Source organism: Mycteria americana, chromosome 3 (genome assembly GCF_035582795.1).
Source record: "Mycteria americana isolate JAX WOST 10 ecotype Jacksonville Zoo and Gardens chromosome 3, USCA_MyAme_1.0, whole genome shotgun sequence".
NCBI classification, from domain to species: domain Eukaryota; kingdom Metazoa; phylum Chordata; class Aves; order Ciconiiformes; family Ciconiidae; genus Mycteria; species Mycteria americana.
This window is the reverse complement of record NC_134367.1, coordinates 104,838,813-104,859,194: the sequence shown is the minus strand read 5'-3', so window position 1 is coordinate 104,859,194 and position 20,382 is coordinate 104,838,813. Positions and strand designations below refer to the sequence as shown.

General features: G+C 40.3%; 1 protein-coding gene across 1 annotated transcript in view; it reads left to right on the top strand.

Moving 5' to 3' along the window:
- The window catches only part of PTPN14 (protein tyrosine phosphatase non-receptor type 14), a 122,385-nt gene that overhangs the window by 34,767 nt on the left and 67,236 nt on the right, over window positions 1-20,382 (top strand). Inside the window, exons 2-3 of the mRNA XM_075496418.1 lie at window positions 9,402-9,727; window positions 17,395-17,564. Of these exons, the coding sequence (XP_075352533.1) occupies window positions 9,554-9,727; window positions 17,395-17,564 (344 nt within the window). The 5' untranslated portion in view covers window positions 9,402-9,553. The remainder of the gene's footprint in view (window positions 1-9,401; window positions 9,728-17,394; window positions 17,565-20,382) is intronic.

Here is a 20,382-nt window from a genome sequence, read left to right as displayed (position 1 = left end):
TCACAAGCATTGTGGCTATTTGCTTCTTAATCTCCAAGTGCGCTCTTGTCACCGTCCCATTGCAAAATCCCAATACAGAAGTGAAACTGCAGCCAGCGCTTGAAAACAGGTATTTTTTCATTGAAGCAGGATAGGTGGTGTTTGAACTTTTTTGTCTTTATTTTTAACAAACTTTTTATTGCATCATTTGAAATTATAGAACGACTGGCACAAGTTTGTGCTAGTGTGTGTTTAACTGGTGTGAATGTACTGGGGTGTATAATTTTACTCTGTATCTGATTCAATTACTTGCCTCTAATAGAGTTACTGCTTCTGCTCTTCATGTTGTCCTGTGTTTAGAACTTTTATTTGCAGTTTTACTCATGTCTGTATAACATGAGAGAATAATGAAAACACACTGTATGAAGTTTTTCTGTGGTTTTTACTAAGCATATCCTTCACTGTTTTTATAATGGTTTTGCATGCCTATCAATCACATTTAGCAGGAAATGTAATCTCCTATAGTCACTATAGCTCCTGTGAGCCTGAAGGAGTTGAAAACCTTTCAGAAAGGTGACTAACTGAAAGAAAAAGTAAATGGCGCTGATACTATGTTGCTACTGATTGTAGCCAGTGGGGTAAAATAGGGACAAAAAGTGAAGAATCTTTTCAAATCTTCTGAGAGGTTTTAAGGCACTTGGGTATAATTGATTTAAAATAGTTGACCCTTACAATAACGGTTAGGTTCTCCTGATCTTGGATTGCTAGGAAGTGTTTAGTAAAAATTTAGGATGCAGGACCTTGTGCCTTTGGTGCCTTTTCTGAAGGGTGAGAACAGGAGTAGTACCAGGTCTGAAAGAAGGCTGTGCCAAAATACCAAAATGCTGGTCTCACTTTCCTTCTTCTGAATAGTTTGTCCATGTAGAAAACATTAACCCGTCTAGAATTTGCAGTATTAACTCCTCTTAAGGACATTCAATTACAGAATAAATTGCTTTCTTTTGGAAAAAAAAAATAGTGTGTTTTGAATCAATGGCTATTTTGGAGAAAGTAACTTTTATTCTAATGTAGCTTTGCCATATAGGAAGAATGGGAACATGGTCTGGGGACTTCCCTTGCCTGCTGAGACCAGGAGCCTTCCTTGGGCTGTGATTTCACAAACTGTTCAGCTGACCTGACTGAGTGCTGTAAATTAAGGCAGAATCGCTCTTATTCTTCTTTCTCTGAGCTGTGTGGTTCTGTTCTCTTCCCTGTGCCGGGTGAGCTACTCATGCTGGGCTCCACCATGAGCTATTTAAACTCACTAACCAAGCTGAAAAGGATCCTATTCTATTGCTAAGTTAGGGAGCTGAAGTGGCTCAACTAGGAGGAGGTCCCAGCAGATTTCCAGAGCTGGCATAAGACAAGCTGTGGTGATGCACCCTGGAATTAAGGAGGTGAGGGGGGGAAAAAAGAAAAAGAAAAAAACCAAGAGAGCAGGACCTCCCTCCCATTCCTGGCAGTAGTGAGCTCTTAGATGAGACTGCCTCAGGTACGAAACAGCATCCTTGGCTAGGTGCCATACAGGCACTGATCACTCTTGGCTGTGTCTAATTTGAGGTCTTGCAATAACATAGCCAAGGTATGAGAAGGTTGTAAATGGTTAACTGCTGTACCCTGCAGAACTAAACCTTGCCATGGCAGAGAGGTGGAGCTGCTGCAGACACCTGGCGTGGACAGAGAGGCAGCATTTCCTGCTCGGAAAGGAAAACCACTGGGGTCTGGCATTTTGTTCTGTTTTGTTTTTTTAACTTTAGAGCACAAAGTTCTACAAGGTGTACAGGTGAGTGGTAAAAACTCCAGCTTCATTACTGATGTTCTTGTGGATTAAAATGGACCGCAATGGCAACCTGAGCGTCATTTAGATATGTTACTTTATGCAGATGTCACTCCTAACTGGAATGCTTACACTAACTCAAAAAGAGTCCTTCATCAGTAGTTGCCATTAAAGACCTGTTGGATTGTTGAGGGTATTCTGGAGCGATGAGAAAGGAAGTAATGGATAAGGTGCTAATTTGCAGTTTGGGAAGTTCACACAGTTTCTGTGATAGAGACTGTTGGACACTGACTTAGTGAGATCCACAAAAATACTTGGTACTTGTGCACCTTGATGCCAAAGAGTAATTAGGTGTCTGCCTGATAGATTTGTATCCACAAAACTCCATAGAACTGGTCTGTGAATGCACAAGAAAAGTGTTTTTATGCAAAAAGAGTGGTGCTTTAGCAGGGGAGGAGGGGATAACAAAGGGTGCACCCAGTAACATTTATGCACTTCAGAGGTAGTGAGTACATACTTTTGCAGGTGTTGCAACAAAAGAGAAGAAAGAAAGGGTAGAATTTTAACTGGTCAGAATTGGAGTGATTCTTTTGACTTTATTTAAACCTCTCCAGACATTTTATTTGATCTACTGAAAGCAGAATCTGACCCAAGTGGGAGACAGTGAAAACACAGGACAACTTAGACACAAAAAATCTGTTATAGCAAAGATGAATCTGGTTGAAAATGGAAATTTTCCTGGGAAGGGAAAGCTATGATGGAATTGGGAAAGTAGAAATGCTGAGACAATTTTTGATCTTTGGCCACTGTGTGTTGGTGTCTGGTGACACGCAGTAACAGTAGCTGTTGTCTTCTGCTTTGAATGTCCTAGAGAGTCCTTGGCATCTGTTCATGCACAGGGGTATGGGATCTCTAGGTGCTTAGAGACTTCTAAAAGTTGTGCATAGGATATTGTAATAGTTATAAAAGTGAAATGAAAGTATAATTTGACTCTTTTTCCAGAATGGAGAGGTGAGAATGTTATTGGTTTTATTACTATTTGGATTAGGGTAATACTTAAATCTCCCCAAGAATTTTTAAAGATTTAAATGCCTGGGGATGAGGTCCATGTCTTGCCAGGGGCTGTATAAACAAGTAGTTGAAACCAGTGGCCTTGCAGCTGAAGGCTTGTATTATGTAAGAGTTAAAAACCGCTTTCATCTGTCCAGAGATTAATTTGACTCCTGAGAGTTTATCAGGCTTTATGGGAATTCCACCCATAACTGGGTGGGATACAGACACCTTGTCAGGTACACAAATACTCCTTGCCATGCTCTACCTGCATGAAATACTCACATGAGAGCAATCGAGGGAGACAAGGCTGTTTCACAGGGAGAGATTTCCTTCTCTAGACAGAACTCAACTAGATGGAGACGGGATTGTGCCAGACATCCTGTCTCCTGTACACTGTTATTTTTATTCTTCCCTAAAACCATAGGCTTGCACACCACTTGCAGCTTACATCAAATGCTGCGGTCTGACGCCCAGCCCAGGGTTACATACTTCTGTTAGGTGTGCTGCTGCTGCTGCAGCACTGGGAATGCTGGAGGGGTGCCACGAGCTGTTGGTAAATACAGGCTGCAGTTTGACAGTAATTGCTTTCTTCCTGGAGTTTCAGAAATTACGTACAAAAGCAAATGAAGTGAGAGAAAGCATTCTGCTTTAAGTGCATTTCATATCACATGCTTTTTTTTTTTTTTTTTTACGCTCCTTTGAATGTGGTACAGTTAAATATATGAAGTCTGTAAGAGTGGAGAAAGTTCTTGGAAATGTCCTGAGACTTATCTTGGCCTTAATTATTTATAAGTCTTTCTTTTCCCCTGGCCTTTAAATCAATTTAAGGAAGCAGGAGAATGCCCTATGACCAGAGTGGTGCCCTTCACCACACAAAGCTGCTTCTGCCATACGGCCTCTTCCTCATGAAACACCCAGTGGCTTCCCTTGCTCCCTTCAGTCTGTGTTTTAAAACTACTAACAAAAAACTCTGGCCAGCCCCAGCTGACTTTGGGAGAGCAAAGGAAGAATTTTTCATATTTCTGGCTTCTTTTGGGTTTAGGTTTGGAAAAGGTGCATAATATTTATTTATTTGCTTTTTGTGTGCTAGTGGTTTGAGCTAGTTTCACTGTAATGTCTCATAAAGGAAAAAAATTACTGTTTTGGAAAGGCACAAATTTTTATCTGCATCAGGTAATTTAAACCCCTCAGGAGATTTTTATATTTTGTACAGAAACTAATCAAGTTTTCTTAAAAATCAGAAGCAATTCTGAGTTACATATCACAGTGTGAATCTGCCCTAGTTCTTCATGCAGGACTGGCCAGTCAAGAAGGCTGGTTGCTAATAGGTAGTGTTACTGCTCCAGGTCGTGATAAGCCTTTTTCTCCCTAAACCACTACAGCTGTGCCACCTGCGGCTTGAAGGTGTTTCAGTTTGGTGCCCAGTGTTGTGCTTGGAAGATATTCTTGGTTATATGAGATACACAGAGGTAGCAAAAAACACGTATGTGACTAACAGTATTCTGTTGTTGAATGATGGGCGAGTGGTATCTCTTGAAACCTCTTTTGTACAGGGAAGGATTTCTTGCAAGAATGCTCAGTGATTTCTCCTCTCTCCTGTTGCAAGATGTAGTGGTGTTGTGGGGGAATCCAAATACCATTGGAGAGATCGTACATCCATATCTGCTGCCTTTGCACAGGCAATATGCTGGTAAGGCTTCTACATGTAGTATCAAGTGAGATAAGTAAGCTTGTCTTGAGCTGAGACACAGGCGGTTTGTATCAGGCTCCATGTTTAAGCTGCTTTCTAGTGAAAACTGTTAAGAGAACTTATGTTGTGCTTGGAATGAGATCATGGGTTAAAGGTTTAGTTTTATTCTGTGTCAAATCTGTTTTCATTCTTTATCCTCTTTTGCCATCTTCAGTCTTCCCTGTGTTCCCCATAGCCATTGACTTTACCCATATGGCTTTTTCAAGTAAATAATATAAGAAATAGGAATCCAATGTCTATGATAGCAAAGGAGTTGGCTTGTTGTTCAGTTTTTTTTCTTGGTTTGCTGAAACAAGTGAATATTAAACTTTACCAAGAATCCACTAAGGCCATCTTCATACTGATGAAACTGCATTTGGCATAGATGCTTTTTCAAAAAGCTGTTTTGATTTTACATTTTGTACACAATGTTTGTCATCAAACTGTTTCAGAAGAAATATTTTGCAGAATGAAGCTTAGCTTTCAAATGAGCGTGTGCTGATAGGAGTTAAAGGTTTAAAATGCAGTCAGAGTACTCAGCTGGCCTGGTCCTGCACCTGGAAATTATGTTGGGTGTGCAGACCCTGAGTGTACCTGTGTGCCTTAATGGCCCTGACCAGTCTCACCTGGGGCTTCCACCCCACCCTCTGCCCACAGGTCTGGGACTTCCATTTCAGGTGGTCAGCCTGGGGCTGTCAGTCCCTGGCTGAGCTCTGTGGTTGGTGGACTTCATCCATCTCCTGCTGCCCCAGATGGGGCTCCCTGGGTGGCCCCTGGACCTGGTTCAACCCTGGCCATGCCTGGGGCTGTTGATGGACCCGTTTCCAGCACCCAGCTCTGCTCATCCAGCTCATCTCCTGAAGGACCATGCTGCGGTGGGTGAGGACGGTGCCCTGCCGGGGTCACCCTCGGCTCCCAGCTCATCCCCTCTCACAGGGCAGCCCTGCTCCTGCTGCTCCTTGGCAATGCCTGTGCTTTTGTACCATGCTGTCATCAGCGCGCACCTGTCTAAGCATTCCAAAAGTCTTAGTCTCTCAGACTGTTACTTTCTGAGATACTTGAGAGTTTTAGTGCCAGGCTTTTGGTTTTTAGAGGGACCTTGTTTCAAATTCTGATTTTGAGGTTTTACTTTTGAGTTGGTATTCATAGCAGGTATTAGTGATGGCTCACTTATAGATGAGTGGTTAGATGGGCAGGTAAATTGTTTGTGCTTCTGCAAAGCCTTTTTTTTTTTTTTTGTAGTTGTGGTTTCTGGGACGTGGTTGGGGGACATTTTTTTTGTTTGTTTTATGTGCCTACAAAGTATGTACTTTAAACAAAGGGAATTTCTATTTAGCAGAATGTTTAAATTCCCAAGCTTATGCTTCTACTAAAAACCTTGTTCAGTTCAGCACATTTGTTAGAGTAAGCTTAACTCGCAGAGAGCAATTGATACATTAATTTGAAGTATGACAGTGGGAAGGGAAAGAAAGAATCCAAAATAATCAAAACATGGAACAAAAAGAAAAAAAAGGAAAAATACCCAAGGTTCGTAAAGAGCTCAGTCTAGTTTCTTTCCGGAAAAATAAATCCTTAAATAGATGTCAGTTTAAAAGATATCAAGTCTGTCTCTCTCACACCTGAAATATTCGTAGAAGTCCTTTTCTAAAAGCAGAACCAGTTCATGGTTATCTGATGAACTTTTTATAGGCTTGCTTTAGTTTCTTTTTTTTTGTTTTGATTTAATGGTAGTGAAAGTGTGAGTTTGAGGGGAGTGTTGTGAACACCTGCATAGTTTGGTTAACTTGGTTAGGGACATTGCTGCTCCTTGGCAACCCTTTAACCAGGAAAGGAGATCCTGTAATGAAATAATCCTTCATTTGGAAGACCAAAACCCTTCTATCTCCAGTCTTCTTTTTTAAGTTTTCTACAAAATAACTGTGAATAAAAATGGATGCTCCTGATGCTTTTACAATTATACAAACATAAAGAAGCTAAATACCCTGTTTGCCTTAGGAACCTGTAAGCGACCAGGGCCTTTGAGATCTTATTTAGAAAGCTTACCAGAAGCTTTCTGAGTGTCAACTTAACAGAAAACCCAAGTGGAAAGTTGGTCAAACATCCAGAAGATGTGTAGACAGAAAAGTTAGACATGTGCATTGAACTGAGAATTAATAGTTGTTACAGGCTGGACCAATGGGAGCTGGTTTAAGCTGTCCCAGCCTCGCCATCCCAATTAATTCTTTAATTGGAAACTAATTTAAGTGTGACATTTCATGTGAAAGAGCTGTCATCAGGCATTCATGTATATTTAAATGAAAATGTAACCCAAACCCTGTTACACAAAGTGCATCCGTTAACCCGTTTGTATGTCCGCATCTTTAGAAAATGGTGCTGGCTGATCACCCTCGGCATAATTGAGGAAAAACTCCTTTTATTTTACTGCTTCTTGAAAAATGGAGGAAATACTGGCCTTGTTTACCTGAGCATATGATATAACTTGGAACGATTCATTTGCAATCCATGTCAACATTTCCATTATACAGGAATTGGTGGGTTTATCCCAGAGTAGCATGTTTGCACACAAGTCTTCTGGGATGGCTTATCCTGCAATAGCTGTAGTGTTCAATGTGCCTGGTGAGAAAGGCCAATCACTTCTTTTTTACTAACACTGATTTCATCTTTAGGCTACTATTAACGATACAGTTACTGTACAGAGGATGGCTCATGTTCTGCGAGGAAATGTGTGCAACTAACTAACGCAAGATAAGATTTTTTTTTTTTTTTTTAAATTGAATGGGCTAGCTAAAACTCTCCATGCGTCCAATTTAGAATAATCTGCAAAGCCAGAGACTGAACAAAAGTGCTGTTCTTGATAAGACACAGTCCTCCACACCCTTCCTTCTTTGTAATTTCCTTCCATTCTTCCCACTTTTCAACTTCGTGCTGTAGTTTTGGTTAGGTTGGTAGGAAAGGTAATTGCCAAATAGTTGGCTAGGGGTTAAAGCACTAGCCTGGCCTGTGTGTTTTAGTACATAGATCTGCTGCCATTCTCCTGAGTGATGTTGGACGAGCTGGCTAATGTTTGTTTCAATTCCTCTTCTCTGAGTCATGGGTAAAACGTCCCTGCCTCAACAGATTGTTGTGAGGATCTATTCATGTGTCTTTGATGGCTTCTGATGTTACAGCGATGCAAGGTGTAACAGCTCTCTCGTGCAATCGTGAAAATAATACATTATGTCTGTATCCATGAAAGTTAGAAATGGGAGATTAAACTACAGCAGCTAATTTGATAGGTTTGTTTGCACTTCAGTCAAATAGCACATGTCCCTTTCTCTCAGTCTCTAAGCTTTTCTCTGGTAAAGGTAGTAGACTATCAGGGTAGTTGCACACCTAACGAGTGAGAGGTTGCTTGTGGTTTTCTGTTTGTGTGGGGTTTTTCTGTTTTGTGTTGCTTCAACCCCCTAATAAATGCCAAGATATACTAGCTTTGGAAAATACACTTTATCAAATATGTGATAGTTATGTTTCTAGCGTAATGATAATCACTGTAGTCAATCAGTCTGCTTCTAATAATCTCCATAGCAACTACATTCAGTAAAAAGTGAAAATAACTGATTCACACAGTTCTGTGCCAAATGATACATGTGAGCAATGTACTATCTGTTTGAAATGTCACATTCAGCTAAATGATGCATACTCTGCTGGCAATGCTTTCCCTTGCTTCTCTTAAGAAGCAAGGAAATGGGAGCTAGTTTTTCTTTGCAGTACTATTTGTTAAGAGAAATGGACTTTTAAATGCCAGCTTTATTGTTCCTTCATCTCTTTTGCCAGAATATTCAAACAAAACCAGGAAGGCTTGGTAGCAAGTAATTTGCCTTTTACTTTATTCCTGTCTGCACGTGGAAAGTGACGTTTTAAAGCTGGTTATGCCAGTGCAAATGCTTTGTTTTGGTTTAGCTTGAACCTGCTCCTAACTAAACTTTTTTTTTTTAAGAAGAAGTGGATCTCATAGATGATGATCATAGCTTCTTAAATGTCATTATTTCTGTATCCCTACTTCTTCTGTCTACTTTATATTTTAGCTTAACAGTTGCATGTGTCCCTGGTAAATCTTAGGAGTAGTAATTAGGAACAATATCTCGAATATGTGTTCTCCTCCTCCCACTCACATTTATCCTGGTCTCTGACAGCTGTTCCTGCAGTTACTCATTCCACCTGAAAGGGTGAAATGCAGAATTGCTTTGGAGCTGGAAGTGAGCAAAATGTCAGGGATTGCCTCAGAGGAGCCTTCTCTGAAATGGCTCGGATGCTTCTTGCCTTTCACATGCATACTTTAGGTTTGATTTTTTTTTTTTTTTTCAGAGGTGCTGAGCGCCTGCATTTCCTGCTGACTGCAGCCAGCCTTTCTTCTTTCAAAATCGCACCTCTTTTAAATGCCTCTATTCCTTAGCTTTTTAAGCTAGCTTTCAAAGCTGGCCTGAGGGCACCAAAACTTAACTTGAAGATTATGTTATAGACCCCTGTGGTGGGGGTAATGGTGGGAGAGTTAGCACCTCTGGATGTGTGCCCTGTAGAGTTGCTGTTTGTACTGAGCTTCTCAAAGAATGGCTTTGCAATTAAATCTGGGCTTTAAATTCAGTGCCAAAATAGAATTTTGAAAGATTTGTTGTATAAGGTGTTCTTCTGGGAGGGTGTAGTAAGTGCCTGGCAGTTCTGTGTGTGGAGGTGTTTGTTTTATGGGTTTAAACGTGACTGTCTTCCTTTAAGCTTTTTTCTTTTCCACTGATCTTTAGGAACATCTCATTTCACACTTAACTCTACTTATTTGTATGTATTTTGCAGGAATCCCTTGAAGCTCACCCTGGGAATGGACAGCTACCTCCATTTCTGGAGGAGAGTAGTGCCAACTGAAGAAGCTTTCAAGGCAAGTCGACAAGTGTGCTGATAGCTCTCGGAAGAGTACAGGGAAGGGGAGACCTTCCAGGCCAACAGCCATGCCTTTCGGGCTGAAACTGCGACGGACCAGACGCTACAACGTCTTGAGCAAGAACTGTTTTGTGACAAGGATCCGTCTTCTGGACAGCAATGTGATTGAGTGCACCCTCTCCGTGGAGAGCACAGGGCAGGAGTGCCTGGAAGCTGTCGCTCAGAGGCTGGAATTACGTGAGGTAAGAGTAACCCGGGAAAGACCATCTGTCACTGGATAATTTGACACATTTTTAGCTCAGGCAGTCTGTTGAATCGTTATTCTCAGAGCTGGCCAGATATGATCAGCAGCTGGAGCTTGGACAAACATATTCTGGTTGCATGAAAACTGAAGGCAGAACGGCACTCGGGGTTTTGTGCTGTTGCTCATTCATCATAGCTTTGAGAGCGCTTTGTAATACGAAGATGAGGTTTCTTCTTTTCTTAGAAAGCGATGGGTGTTACTTTCTGAACTGGGATGCCAATGGCCGAGTTACAGTAACTTTTATCTGAATGTAACCCTGGTTTCACCAAAACTGCTGGTTGAATTATGCCAGAAGGAGACCACTGGCTTTTCAATATCTGCTTTCATATAAATATATTCTTGTTACTAACATTCCAAAAGAGGCAACAGTTGCATTACTAGTGGGAGCAACTAGTAACAGTTTGAGGATGGTGGGTTTTTTCTTCCTTTTGTTTAACTAAACTATTTCACATCTGATACTCTGAAAGACTTCTTTTACGCTCCCAATGCTTCTGAAAAGGCTGAATAAACCCAGTCTTACTTTAATAAAGACTGAAATCCTTTATTTTCTACTTCCTGCTGTACAGTTCAGTGTTTATTTTAGGTGTTGAGGCCTTTTTAGAAATCTCTCGCCAACGTGCATGGCACAAATGAACTGTCTTTTCTTACTTACCTTCTGTGGACTCCTTACATGTATTCTGCATGTTTATGGGCTTTTGCAAATCACAAGTTGAAAACCATTGCCTGGAAATTGCTATGTTATCATCTGACTGTCCTGGCTGAAGCTTTCTGTAAGCACAGCTGGGAAATCTAATAATCTTGCAGTGTCTTATATTTGTTGGTCCAGGGCCCTTTGTAATGGTGGCAACTGGAAGGTAGCATACAAATAGCTAGTGCAGATGAAAACTAAACAAAAACTCCTTTTTGTACATCAGTAATGATAAAGAATGAATGAAGAATCTCAATCTGTGTGTGCATGCAGAATAGGGCAAGAGAGTCAGAATATTGTGTAGTGTTTTTTCATACTTGGGGGTTTTCTTCATGTGGATTTTAGTGGAATTATCTTCCCCCTCCCCTTATAGAGATGAAGATATCTCAGTAATTACTTTTTTTTTTTTCTTTCTGTTGGCAATGCTTTAGGGTGTCCTTACAGAGGTTAGGTCCTTCCCTTTCCTTCCAGTGCAGAAAGGAGTGAAATGAATGGAGTGATTCTCCTCATATTCCTTGTGGGCTTATCTAGTTGGCGCAGCAGAAGTCTGGGGCCTAATGATTCTCTCTGGAGGTCCACCTGCATTTGCAAATAATAGCTCCATCAGTGGTTTAGTATTATTTTCCACAAAGCATTTTGTGATTTCAGAATATGTTTTGTTCCACTTTGGAACAAAGCCTGAAGTTTCAGAATTTTCCAGCAAAAGAGATTGGTCAGTAGAGTAGCAAAGGAAGTTGTTTTGGTCAGTGTTCAATTTCATGGGAGCTTTCTATTGCTTTGGGTTTTTTCATTTTCAAAATTGTGTCATGCAAAAAGAAATATGTCAGCACAAAAAGTTTGCGTTTCAAGATAAAAAATATTTTAACAACACAGAAGAGAATGCTTTGATGTTGTTGGAACACTTTCCCCTTCTTTCATCACCCTCCCCGCTTTTTTTCTAAACAAGGTTTTGGCAGCATTGAACCCATTTTGTAAAGTTCAGATTTCAACAGTACAGCATTTTTTTGACAGAAGGTTGTGGGTTGTTTTTTGGTGGTGGTTTTTTTTTTTTTATCTCTTTTTCTGATTGGTTCTGGTAGCATCCATTGCTGCTTTAGATGTTTAGGAGAGAAGAGAAGTACCTGCCACTTTCAACCCTGAGAGATTCTCCTCTCTGTATCTTCTCCTCCTTTCATGAGGAATAATTGGAGCTGGCAAACTTAGAGGTGCCTGATGCTGTGTGCTGTCCTTTCTTTCTGACCCAAAATTCAATTCTTCTGCCCTTCTAGTTTTCTTGCCATGGTTTGTAGGGAACAAGGCTAATGTAATCATTTGGTGGCTGTCCCCTTCCCTCACTGACCAATCAAATTTTACAGAAGGGTCAAAAATACTGCAACAAAGCTTGAATTTCTACAAGACTTGTGCAACTGGATAGCTGGGTAGAGGAAAGAAACCCATTAAGTGTACTGGTTGAGAAGAAAATCCTTGCAAGTGTCCATATTGGAGAGACACTTTTTAAATTCAACAAATGCAGCAAAAACTTAAGCTGGAACATGCATTTTCTTAGAAATCCAGATCAGCAAACTCTGTTGTACAAGTAAGGCAGAAACTAAGCTTTGTGAACTCCCATGCTTACAAAACAGTGCTAAAATCCTGTTTGTCTCCTCCATGCAGTCTCAGGTAAGAATGTGTGTTCTCTTAAAAGTAAAGATCAATTTTTGTTTGATACTTTAGTTTGGTCTTACATTTAAATAAATCCCAGGTGTACCACAACTTTTACCTTTGTGTTAGGAATACATCCATGTTTCACTCATGCTGATTTCTTAGAAATAAACAAAAAACTGTCCAACCCCCCTGCTAAAAAGCAAAACTGTTTGAGGTGACTGTATGTATTGTTGTGAAGGACTGTCGATCATTATACCACACATGACTGAAAAACAGTATCTAATGGATTATGCATATTTCTATTTGATCTCTGGGGAATGCAACTCCCTCCCTGACTGAGTCAGGGTTCAGGAATAGGTCAGTAGAAAGTGTAGACATGTAACTACTGTAAAATCTTGTTTTATCCTTTTCGGCAAAGCTCTTGACAAAGCATAAGGTCTTCTAGTTGAACAGTTACCAGTTCCAATAAAATGAGCTCTATGCCAGCATTATGTAAAAAGTAAAGATGAGAAGAGGGGAGGAAGGGAAAGAGAAGGTCAGAAATGTAATTTTGTAATCTTGTATGTATGTGCACAGATTATAAAAAGGATTTTTTTTTTTCCCAATATAATGACATTTTTCCCTTCAAGTGAGACTAAGTGAACCTGCTTGAAATAGCAGAGTAATCTGTACAAATTTGTTGTGAGACTTCATGTCTGTTTCCCCTTTTTGTTCTCCTTAATTCACTTTATAAAACAATAAAAAGTTTAAAGCTGGAATGTTCTGATGTATTGCAAGGTTGGGTGAGGCGGCTGTCCAGAAGGTATTTTCCAACCAAAATTATTCTTTCAAGCTGAATTTCACAATGGTACCTCCAACACTGTGACACTGCAAAACCCAAACCAAAAGAGGAAGATGATGAGCTGAGAACCCCAGGTGGACACTGACTGCTGCGCAGGGGTGGCTGTTTGCTGCCATTCTGACCTTTTTTTGTGCCCTAGAAGGTGTCCCCTCCTTGTAGGGCACAACTGGAAACCTGTGTTCAGCAGCCAAGTTGCCTCAAAGTTTGGGTTGGTTTGACTTGTCTTGTCAGCTAAGCTGGCATGGGGTTCAGGCAGTGCTTGGACGAGAGACCTTCTAGGAACAATTGGCTGCTGTAAATGGTGCTTTCCCCTCTGTGCGAGTGCCCCAGGATAGCAGGGTTTAATGCTTTTTGCTCAGAGGAGATGGAACTCTGCCTCTTTCTCAAGGATAAATATTTAGTTGGCCGCTTAACCAGATGCTTTAATAAACACCAAGCCTGTCTCATTGGATCCTTTTGAGTGAGATTTGCTGGTTTAGTAAGTGTCTGTCCTCTCCTGTTGTTTGCAATTCTGCTCTTTTGCCCGACATAAAGGTAGGGGTAGTTTTGGACTTCGGAGTATAGCTAAGTCCAAGTCCAAAACGAATATGTTGCCTCCTGAACTGGCAGCTATAATGTCGTCTTTTTTAAGACTTCTCAGCACAGGTTTTGTGTATCCAGTTTTCTTTTCTGACTCTCCATATTTTGAGGATCAACTTTTCACATAGTGTCATTGGGGCGTGCAGGTGCTCTGGTTCTTGTCCGCTGCTTTAGCAGAGGACTGCAGTTCCTAGAGGAGTGTAAGCCGGTTTCCTTGTACCACGTACAAAGTCGTGTGTGGTAGGTAAGACAAATTTTAAAACCTTGAGAGAAAATGAATGTAAACTCTTTTCTAACAGAGTTCTTCATGTATTTGCAGATTAGGCAGACAGAAAGCACTAGCAACTGAAGCTCTTCGTCTGCAGAATGGATGTGTGTGCACACATTTAGCGTTATGAAAAGCTTTCCTTCAGTGTGTATCACCCATCTATCAACAGTGGCTGGAAGAAGGATTTTTTTTTTCTGTTTTTCTTTTTAAGGAGTGAAAGCATCATTCACTTTCTTTGCCACTTTGCTGATGTACCTGCTAGAGCAGCCTGTGTTATGTCAGAGCCTGCCAGGTGAAAACTGGAATGAAGTCAGTGGTTCCCTTTGTACAGATGGACAGACTAGCTTTTGGAATCAACCTAGTTTTCAATCAGCTGCTTATAGAGAAAAAGATCCCATTTTTATATCCTCTCATCTAATTTGTGGGCTGGAATGTATGGCAATGCATGACTTGGATTCTGTAAGGCCTTCTGGACTGTCATATGCCTGGCCATAGCATACTGAACTTGACAGTCTAGCCATTTCCAGTTCCAGGTTCTTCCGTTCCTGTTTGGGAATTACTCACGTTCTTGGGGGAGAGAGTCTCTTCAGGCATTCGCAGTAGTGGCTACAGAAGTCCTTCCCCACTGTGGATTGCTAAAAAATGCTAATGTTTTCAAGAAGTAAAGTTCCTGGTGACAGGGAGCTGATATTCAGATAACTGTGTTGGTTGTCTCTCCAAAGTGCATGCATTTGTGACTTGAGCTTTGCTCTGTAGTCCCTATGCTTCATCTGCAATTGCTCAATCCTCTCCAGGCTGCTTTCCAGGAAAAGTCTTTTAGTTGTGGGAAATACATGCTGCTGTTGTTGGTCCATTGTATCTGCTGTAGTCTAGAAGCTTAAACGGTGCATTCCCTTCACTTCTTATTCCTTGGAAGTGATTCTGGATTTGGTACTTGAAGAGCCTTTCTACTGTAGCAAATCTAAATTTTTGTTGTCCCCCTGCCCCCACTCAAAGGGGAGGGACTGTGCTCATTTGAGCTGTTTAATTGCAATACTCTTAATCCCTTGAATAACTCTTTTAGACTTCAGACTCCAAATCATCTTAGTTGCTAGATGTTTTACCAGTACTTGACACTGCTAACTTGAGTCCTAGGTGATGTGAATGTTTACTCTTTAAAGTAATATGGAAGATGTGTTTTTGCAGCTCTGCACTGTTTCTTGTTGAGGGTGAGCTGCCCTGCAGAGATTTTCAAGAGTTTGTGCGTTAAGTCTTTCCCTTATGAGGTGGTAAAATCACCGTGCTTTTTTCTGCCTTCACATTAATTCCTTTCCTTTGCTGTCTCCGCTGTTCCTCCCTCCTTCATTTTAATCTAATTACTATCATGGTGAGCTTGTCAGAAAGAACTTTTTATCCAGTGGTGACTACAGAGGGAATGTAGATGTATCAGTGAGTTGGTTGGTTTTTCTTTAAGTTTATCCTATGGGAGATGCTGACTTCTTGATTTATTTGTGCCCTGGATTGATTGATTTATTGAAGATGCCTTTAAATTCTAGAAGGAAATACACATGGATTCTCTTCAGAAAAAGAACTAGCTTGCTTCACTGTACCAAACGAAGGTTAAAGAGAAAGGACTGAGCAGTGTTCAAGCTATACTGCAGGTTTGTCAGGCTTCATGGAGGAATCAAGTTGAATTAATTATCACCATAGTTGAATGTTAGTCTGGACGTTCTCCAAAGTTGAAAATATGTACGTAATGAGACCCTAAAGTAAATGCACCAGCACTCCAATTCAGAGTTTTTGCACATGATTCTCTCTTGAATGCCCTCAGCTACAAAATGGTTGGAGCAGTGTTGTCCCTGCTGGGTTGTTGTAATTTCTAAGCATTTTAATTTTTCAGTATTGCATTAGTTGCCCTTGTGTTGTATGCTAAGTCATGGTACATGCAATGGTTTTTAGACAACTATCCATACCAAAGTGAAACAGTCTGTTGATGGTGGCTTTTGCAAAGTGTGATGGTTGCAATTTGCTACTTTCAAAGACTTTTTATTTAAAAGCATGAACATCTGGGAAATCCAGTTGGTGAAATCTTGATGGTTGATTTATAGGCCAAACTTTTTGAATGTATTAAAAGTAATTTCAAATGAAAGCTTTATAAAACAGCAAATGGGGGGTTTTCTATTCTTTGTTTCAAGTATCTTTATTTAAAATTTGGTGCTATGTGTAAAGGATTGCTTCCCTAGGTGACTGCCTGGGGAGGATTGTTGTCCAGGTAAGTTAAGCTATAACAACAAAATAAGTATTTTACTTGTTTTAGGGTTAATCTAATCTAGTGGAAACTACTGGAAAGTTTTCGTTGAATAAGGAGTCAGTTGGATTAAACACCAAGAAAGTTTATGGAAATAAAATGAGAGAAATATGCAGAAATAGTGATGATGCCACTTTCAGATCCTAAATGTGCTTGGTGTCCACAAAAGCTCCTCTCACAGTTTCTGTTTCATTCATTCCAGTGTTAGTACAGAGTGGCATTTTATATCGAAGGCATTGCTGGAAATCTCCAGATGCTATCAGCTGAAATACAGAAGAAAAAGATATTGATATGAACTTCACAGTTAGGGCTACAGTCAGACTTCCAAGCAACTGATGGATTAGTTTCTTTGCTAAACATGAACGCTTTTTTTTTTTTTGCCTTTTCTTCAGATCTGTAGTCATAGTACTTGCTGTTAATTATAGTATGCATTTGCCTGCAGTAGTAGATCAGTGTGTTTAATACAGTGGTTTAAGGGCTTTTTGATAGAATCCTTCATGATGGATTGGCTATTCCTTCAGCTGCTTATTACCAATTTGTAATATTTGAAGCTCTAGTTCTGAACACTGTTCCTTGTTAATTACTCTCCACCAGCAACAGTCCCACGTGGCTTATGCAGGAGGTACTACAGCCATTGAGATTTACACAGGATGGGAAACAGCTGAGGTTTTCAAACTGGTATTGCTGTAAAAGCCTAGAGCAAACAACTTGTGTGTGATGCACATTTTTAGTGTAATACTTGTCCATCATAAAACCTTGTGAGTGCATTAAAAAACAAGTAAACATGTTCTGTATTGGGTAGAAGGTTCTGTTATCTGTAGATGTGACATATGCACGTGGGTTTGCATTCTTTTTTATAGTTGGAAGAGTCCTTGTCCTTTGCCTGCAGTGGGCCTGATCCAAGGTCTCATGAAGCCGTTGTGCTTTGATTCAGACCTAGTATTTGCTATCTGTTCACAAGGCACAGGTGTAAAAGAAAACGAAGACTCAGACACTTTCTATAAATCATTTATGTCACCTGTGCCATAATGTCAGATAGAGCTCTTTAACATGCATTTGGAAGAGATGGTAAGGGGCAGATAGTACTCCATGAAGTACATTGTATTGCAATATTAATTTGTCATTGTCTTCAAGATTGTCCTAAAAATAAAAAAGGACAGTAAAAAAGAAATTACTCTGATTTTGCATATGGAAAAATTTACACACTGCCATCTGTTCTTATTTGCATATTTGTCATTGATTGTGTGTGTGATCTAGCTGAAAAAGGTAAACTGATGCTATTTTGTTTCTTTATCTAGACACACTACTTTGGCCTTTGGTTTCTCAGCAAGAGCCAGCAAGCCCGCTGGGTTGAACTGGAAAAGCCTCTGAAGAAGCAGCTGGACAAATTTGCCAATGAGCCTTTGCTTTTCTTTGGGGTAATGTTCTATGTGCCCAGTGTTTCCCGACTGCAGCAGGAGGTAACAAGGTATGTGGTTTCCCTCTGTTCACACTGTTGTGATATAGCTAGAAGGGAACGGACAGTTGCTTTGTTTCTGGCATTCAATATTTGCTCAGGTATCATCTGGTTCTTTCCTTTCCTGATGATTGCCCAAATGGGAAAAAGTAAGAGAAGTTACCACTTGATGATATCTGTTTGGAAAAAACTAAAAAAGCAGTATTGGTGAATGGTTATACATGACCAACTGCAGAAACAAAAAGGGAATAATAGATATATGTTTAAAAACCTCACATAAATTTTATAAGGGACCGTGGTGACCATACTGTTTTTCTGTAACCTTCTACTGATTAAAAGGAAGCCATAGGCAAAGGACCTCTATATACAGTTTTAGTTTATTATTCTTATGTCTACCTGTGCTTTGCTGAAAGTGAACTTTGGCATCTTTTCTGGGTTTTGCCTATCCCACTCCTGATTTTTTTCCTGTTATGCTTCACAAAAGGATTAAAATTGTTAGAGGGTATTAGTCCTTTAATTATGATCAGTGTGCACCTTTGCAAACAACTTCAGTGGGAATGGCTCTTTTATTCAGAGCCCTGTGCTGCAGTTGTAAAAATGCAACTGTTTTGAGGGGTTATTCTTGTAAACCACTTCACTGTGGTTTTTGCACATCTGTGCTGTATTTGAATTTAAAAAAAAAAAAGAGAGGGGAAAAAAAAGCCCACCTCACCCAAAAAGGGGTGGGCTTGTTTTCTTTTCAACCAAAATTATTTCATTGATCTGGTCAGAGCAAAGTTGCATCAGCACAACTAGAGGTAAAGCCTAGAATAAGTGGGTGAGGGCTACAGGGTGGCAGAAACCTCCCCACTGGAAAAAATGTTCTGTTGCTGCAATCCTGAAATTCACCACGTGGTCATCATGTCTAAAAAAAAGACATATAAATAGTGGAGAAAGAGTGGCTTGGCTTCTACAAAGGTGCAAGATGTGAAGCATTTTTTATATTGTAGATTGTGTATTTTAAAGGATTTTTTCTTAACACTGAACTGGAGAATTGGCTTTAGTAGGATGCGAAAGATTTGATTCTTAAAAATGACATCTGTTAAGCAGTCTCTTGACTATTGTATATGTAGCATTCTTGCCAAATAGTGGGCTGAAAGCATCACAAAACTTAAATTTCCCTGGGAATAGACTGAACATTGATGCTTGTCTGTATCTGTGTGTTGCTGCTTTGTACGCGTTGAGAGAGGGAAGCCCCATACCTTTTCCTTCAGAATTATTTAACATACAGTTGGAATGTCTGAAATGTCCTGTTGCTCACTTTTGTCATCCCAGTCCTGGCCTAGTTGTGTGCAAGGAAGCATTGTGGCTACTTGGATGCTATTATCTCTTCAAGCTGCAGCCTGCAGTGCTGATTGCTCATTCATAGCTTGCCTGCAGAGGTGTATTTGTTCATTCTGCCCAGGTTGGTAATAACAAAACATTTCAGTGACAATTGAACTTCATAGCACTCTCAACTGGAGTGGCTGCTGAATTGTTTTTCTCTCTGAAGTGATTGATAACATAAGCTGCCGAGTCTTATAAGTGTCTCTTATGTTTCTTTAAATGTCTGTAGCAAAACCAGCAGCTTACTAATGTATCTCAGATACAGAATAGCCTGTTAAGGTTTTTTTGTTGTTGTTTTGTTGTTGTTGTTGTTTCCTGAAGTGTAATTGCTTCACTGTAGATGATGTGATGGCAGCAAACCTTCAACTGTGCAATTCTAGGTAGATGCAGAAAATCTCATGTTTGAAGCAATGAGTGATGGGGACAGGGAGGACTTCTGAAACAAATGGTGGAGAAAGGCTTAGTCTAATGTGTGATTAGATGGACAGATGGGGGGGGGTTGTAGGTTTTTTTGGCTTTGTTTGCTCTTGGTAAACTGATTAAACATTTGTTTTGAAATTGAGACTGGCTGCTTTTAGGATTAGGCTTGATCATGATAACCTGTGATGGCGAGGTAGGCACTAGGCTCGCCCACTCAGTGCTTATGTATTCGACTTATATTTATGTACAAATGACAAATCTCTCTTAAATGCAAAACTCATGATCAGACACTTCATCTCCTTCTGGGAAGCTGCAGAACCACCACAAACAAACAAACCCAACCCCAAAAGAAAACCATTGCCAAAGGCTGAAGCTGCAAAGCTAGTGACAGCACTGCCAGCAGTGAACCTGTTACCTTTGTAACCTTCTCTTGGTGGAAACATCTCCAGCCCTGAGCTTGCCTGGCCATGTTTGGAGCTTGAGGTTAAACCCATCTTTCAGTCCAGGCTTTTAGTTAATTGTAGACTCCAGAATTGCCAGGGCTGATTATATATTCCTTGAAGATGATGAAAATTCTTCTGAGAATGCTTCAGCAAACACTTACATAATCCACAAGTATTCAAAACCTAAGGAATTGGTTTACTAAGATGGTTTACTCTGCCTCTGATTTGTAGGATTATAGACTTTGGCTTGGTAGCTGGTTTTGAGAGATTTGTCCTGAATTGAATATTCCCCCTGCTTCCAGCAACTGCAGCCCCCCGCACCTCACGCACTATCATTGCGAAGAGGGAAAATGATCCAAGGCTTTTAGGTTTTGTTGGTTGAAAAGAGGGGTTGGTCAGTGGCTCTGAGGCAGTGTTCCTTAATCATTTTTATTTGAAAGACCACCTGACTCTTCAAAACAATCTGTGGACCATTTTGTGTTCTGCTGTTGTTTCGCAACTGGGACCAACAGGAGGAACCCTTGTACAAATAAGACAATTCATATTTAGGTGAACCCATAATAATTTATTTATAAAATTTACATTTTATCATTACTGTTGGA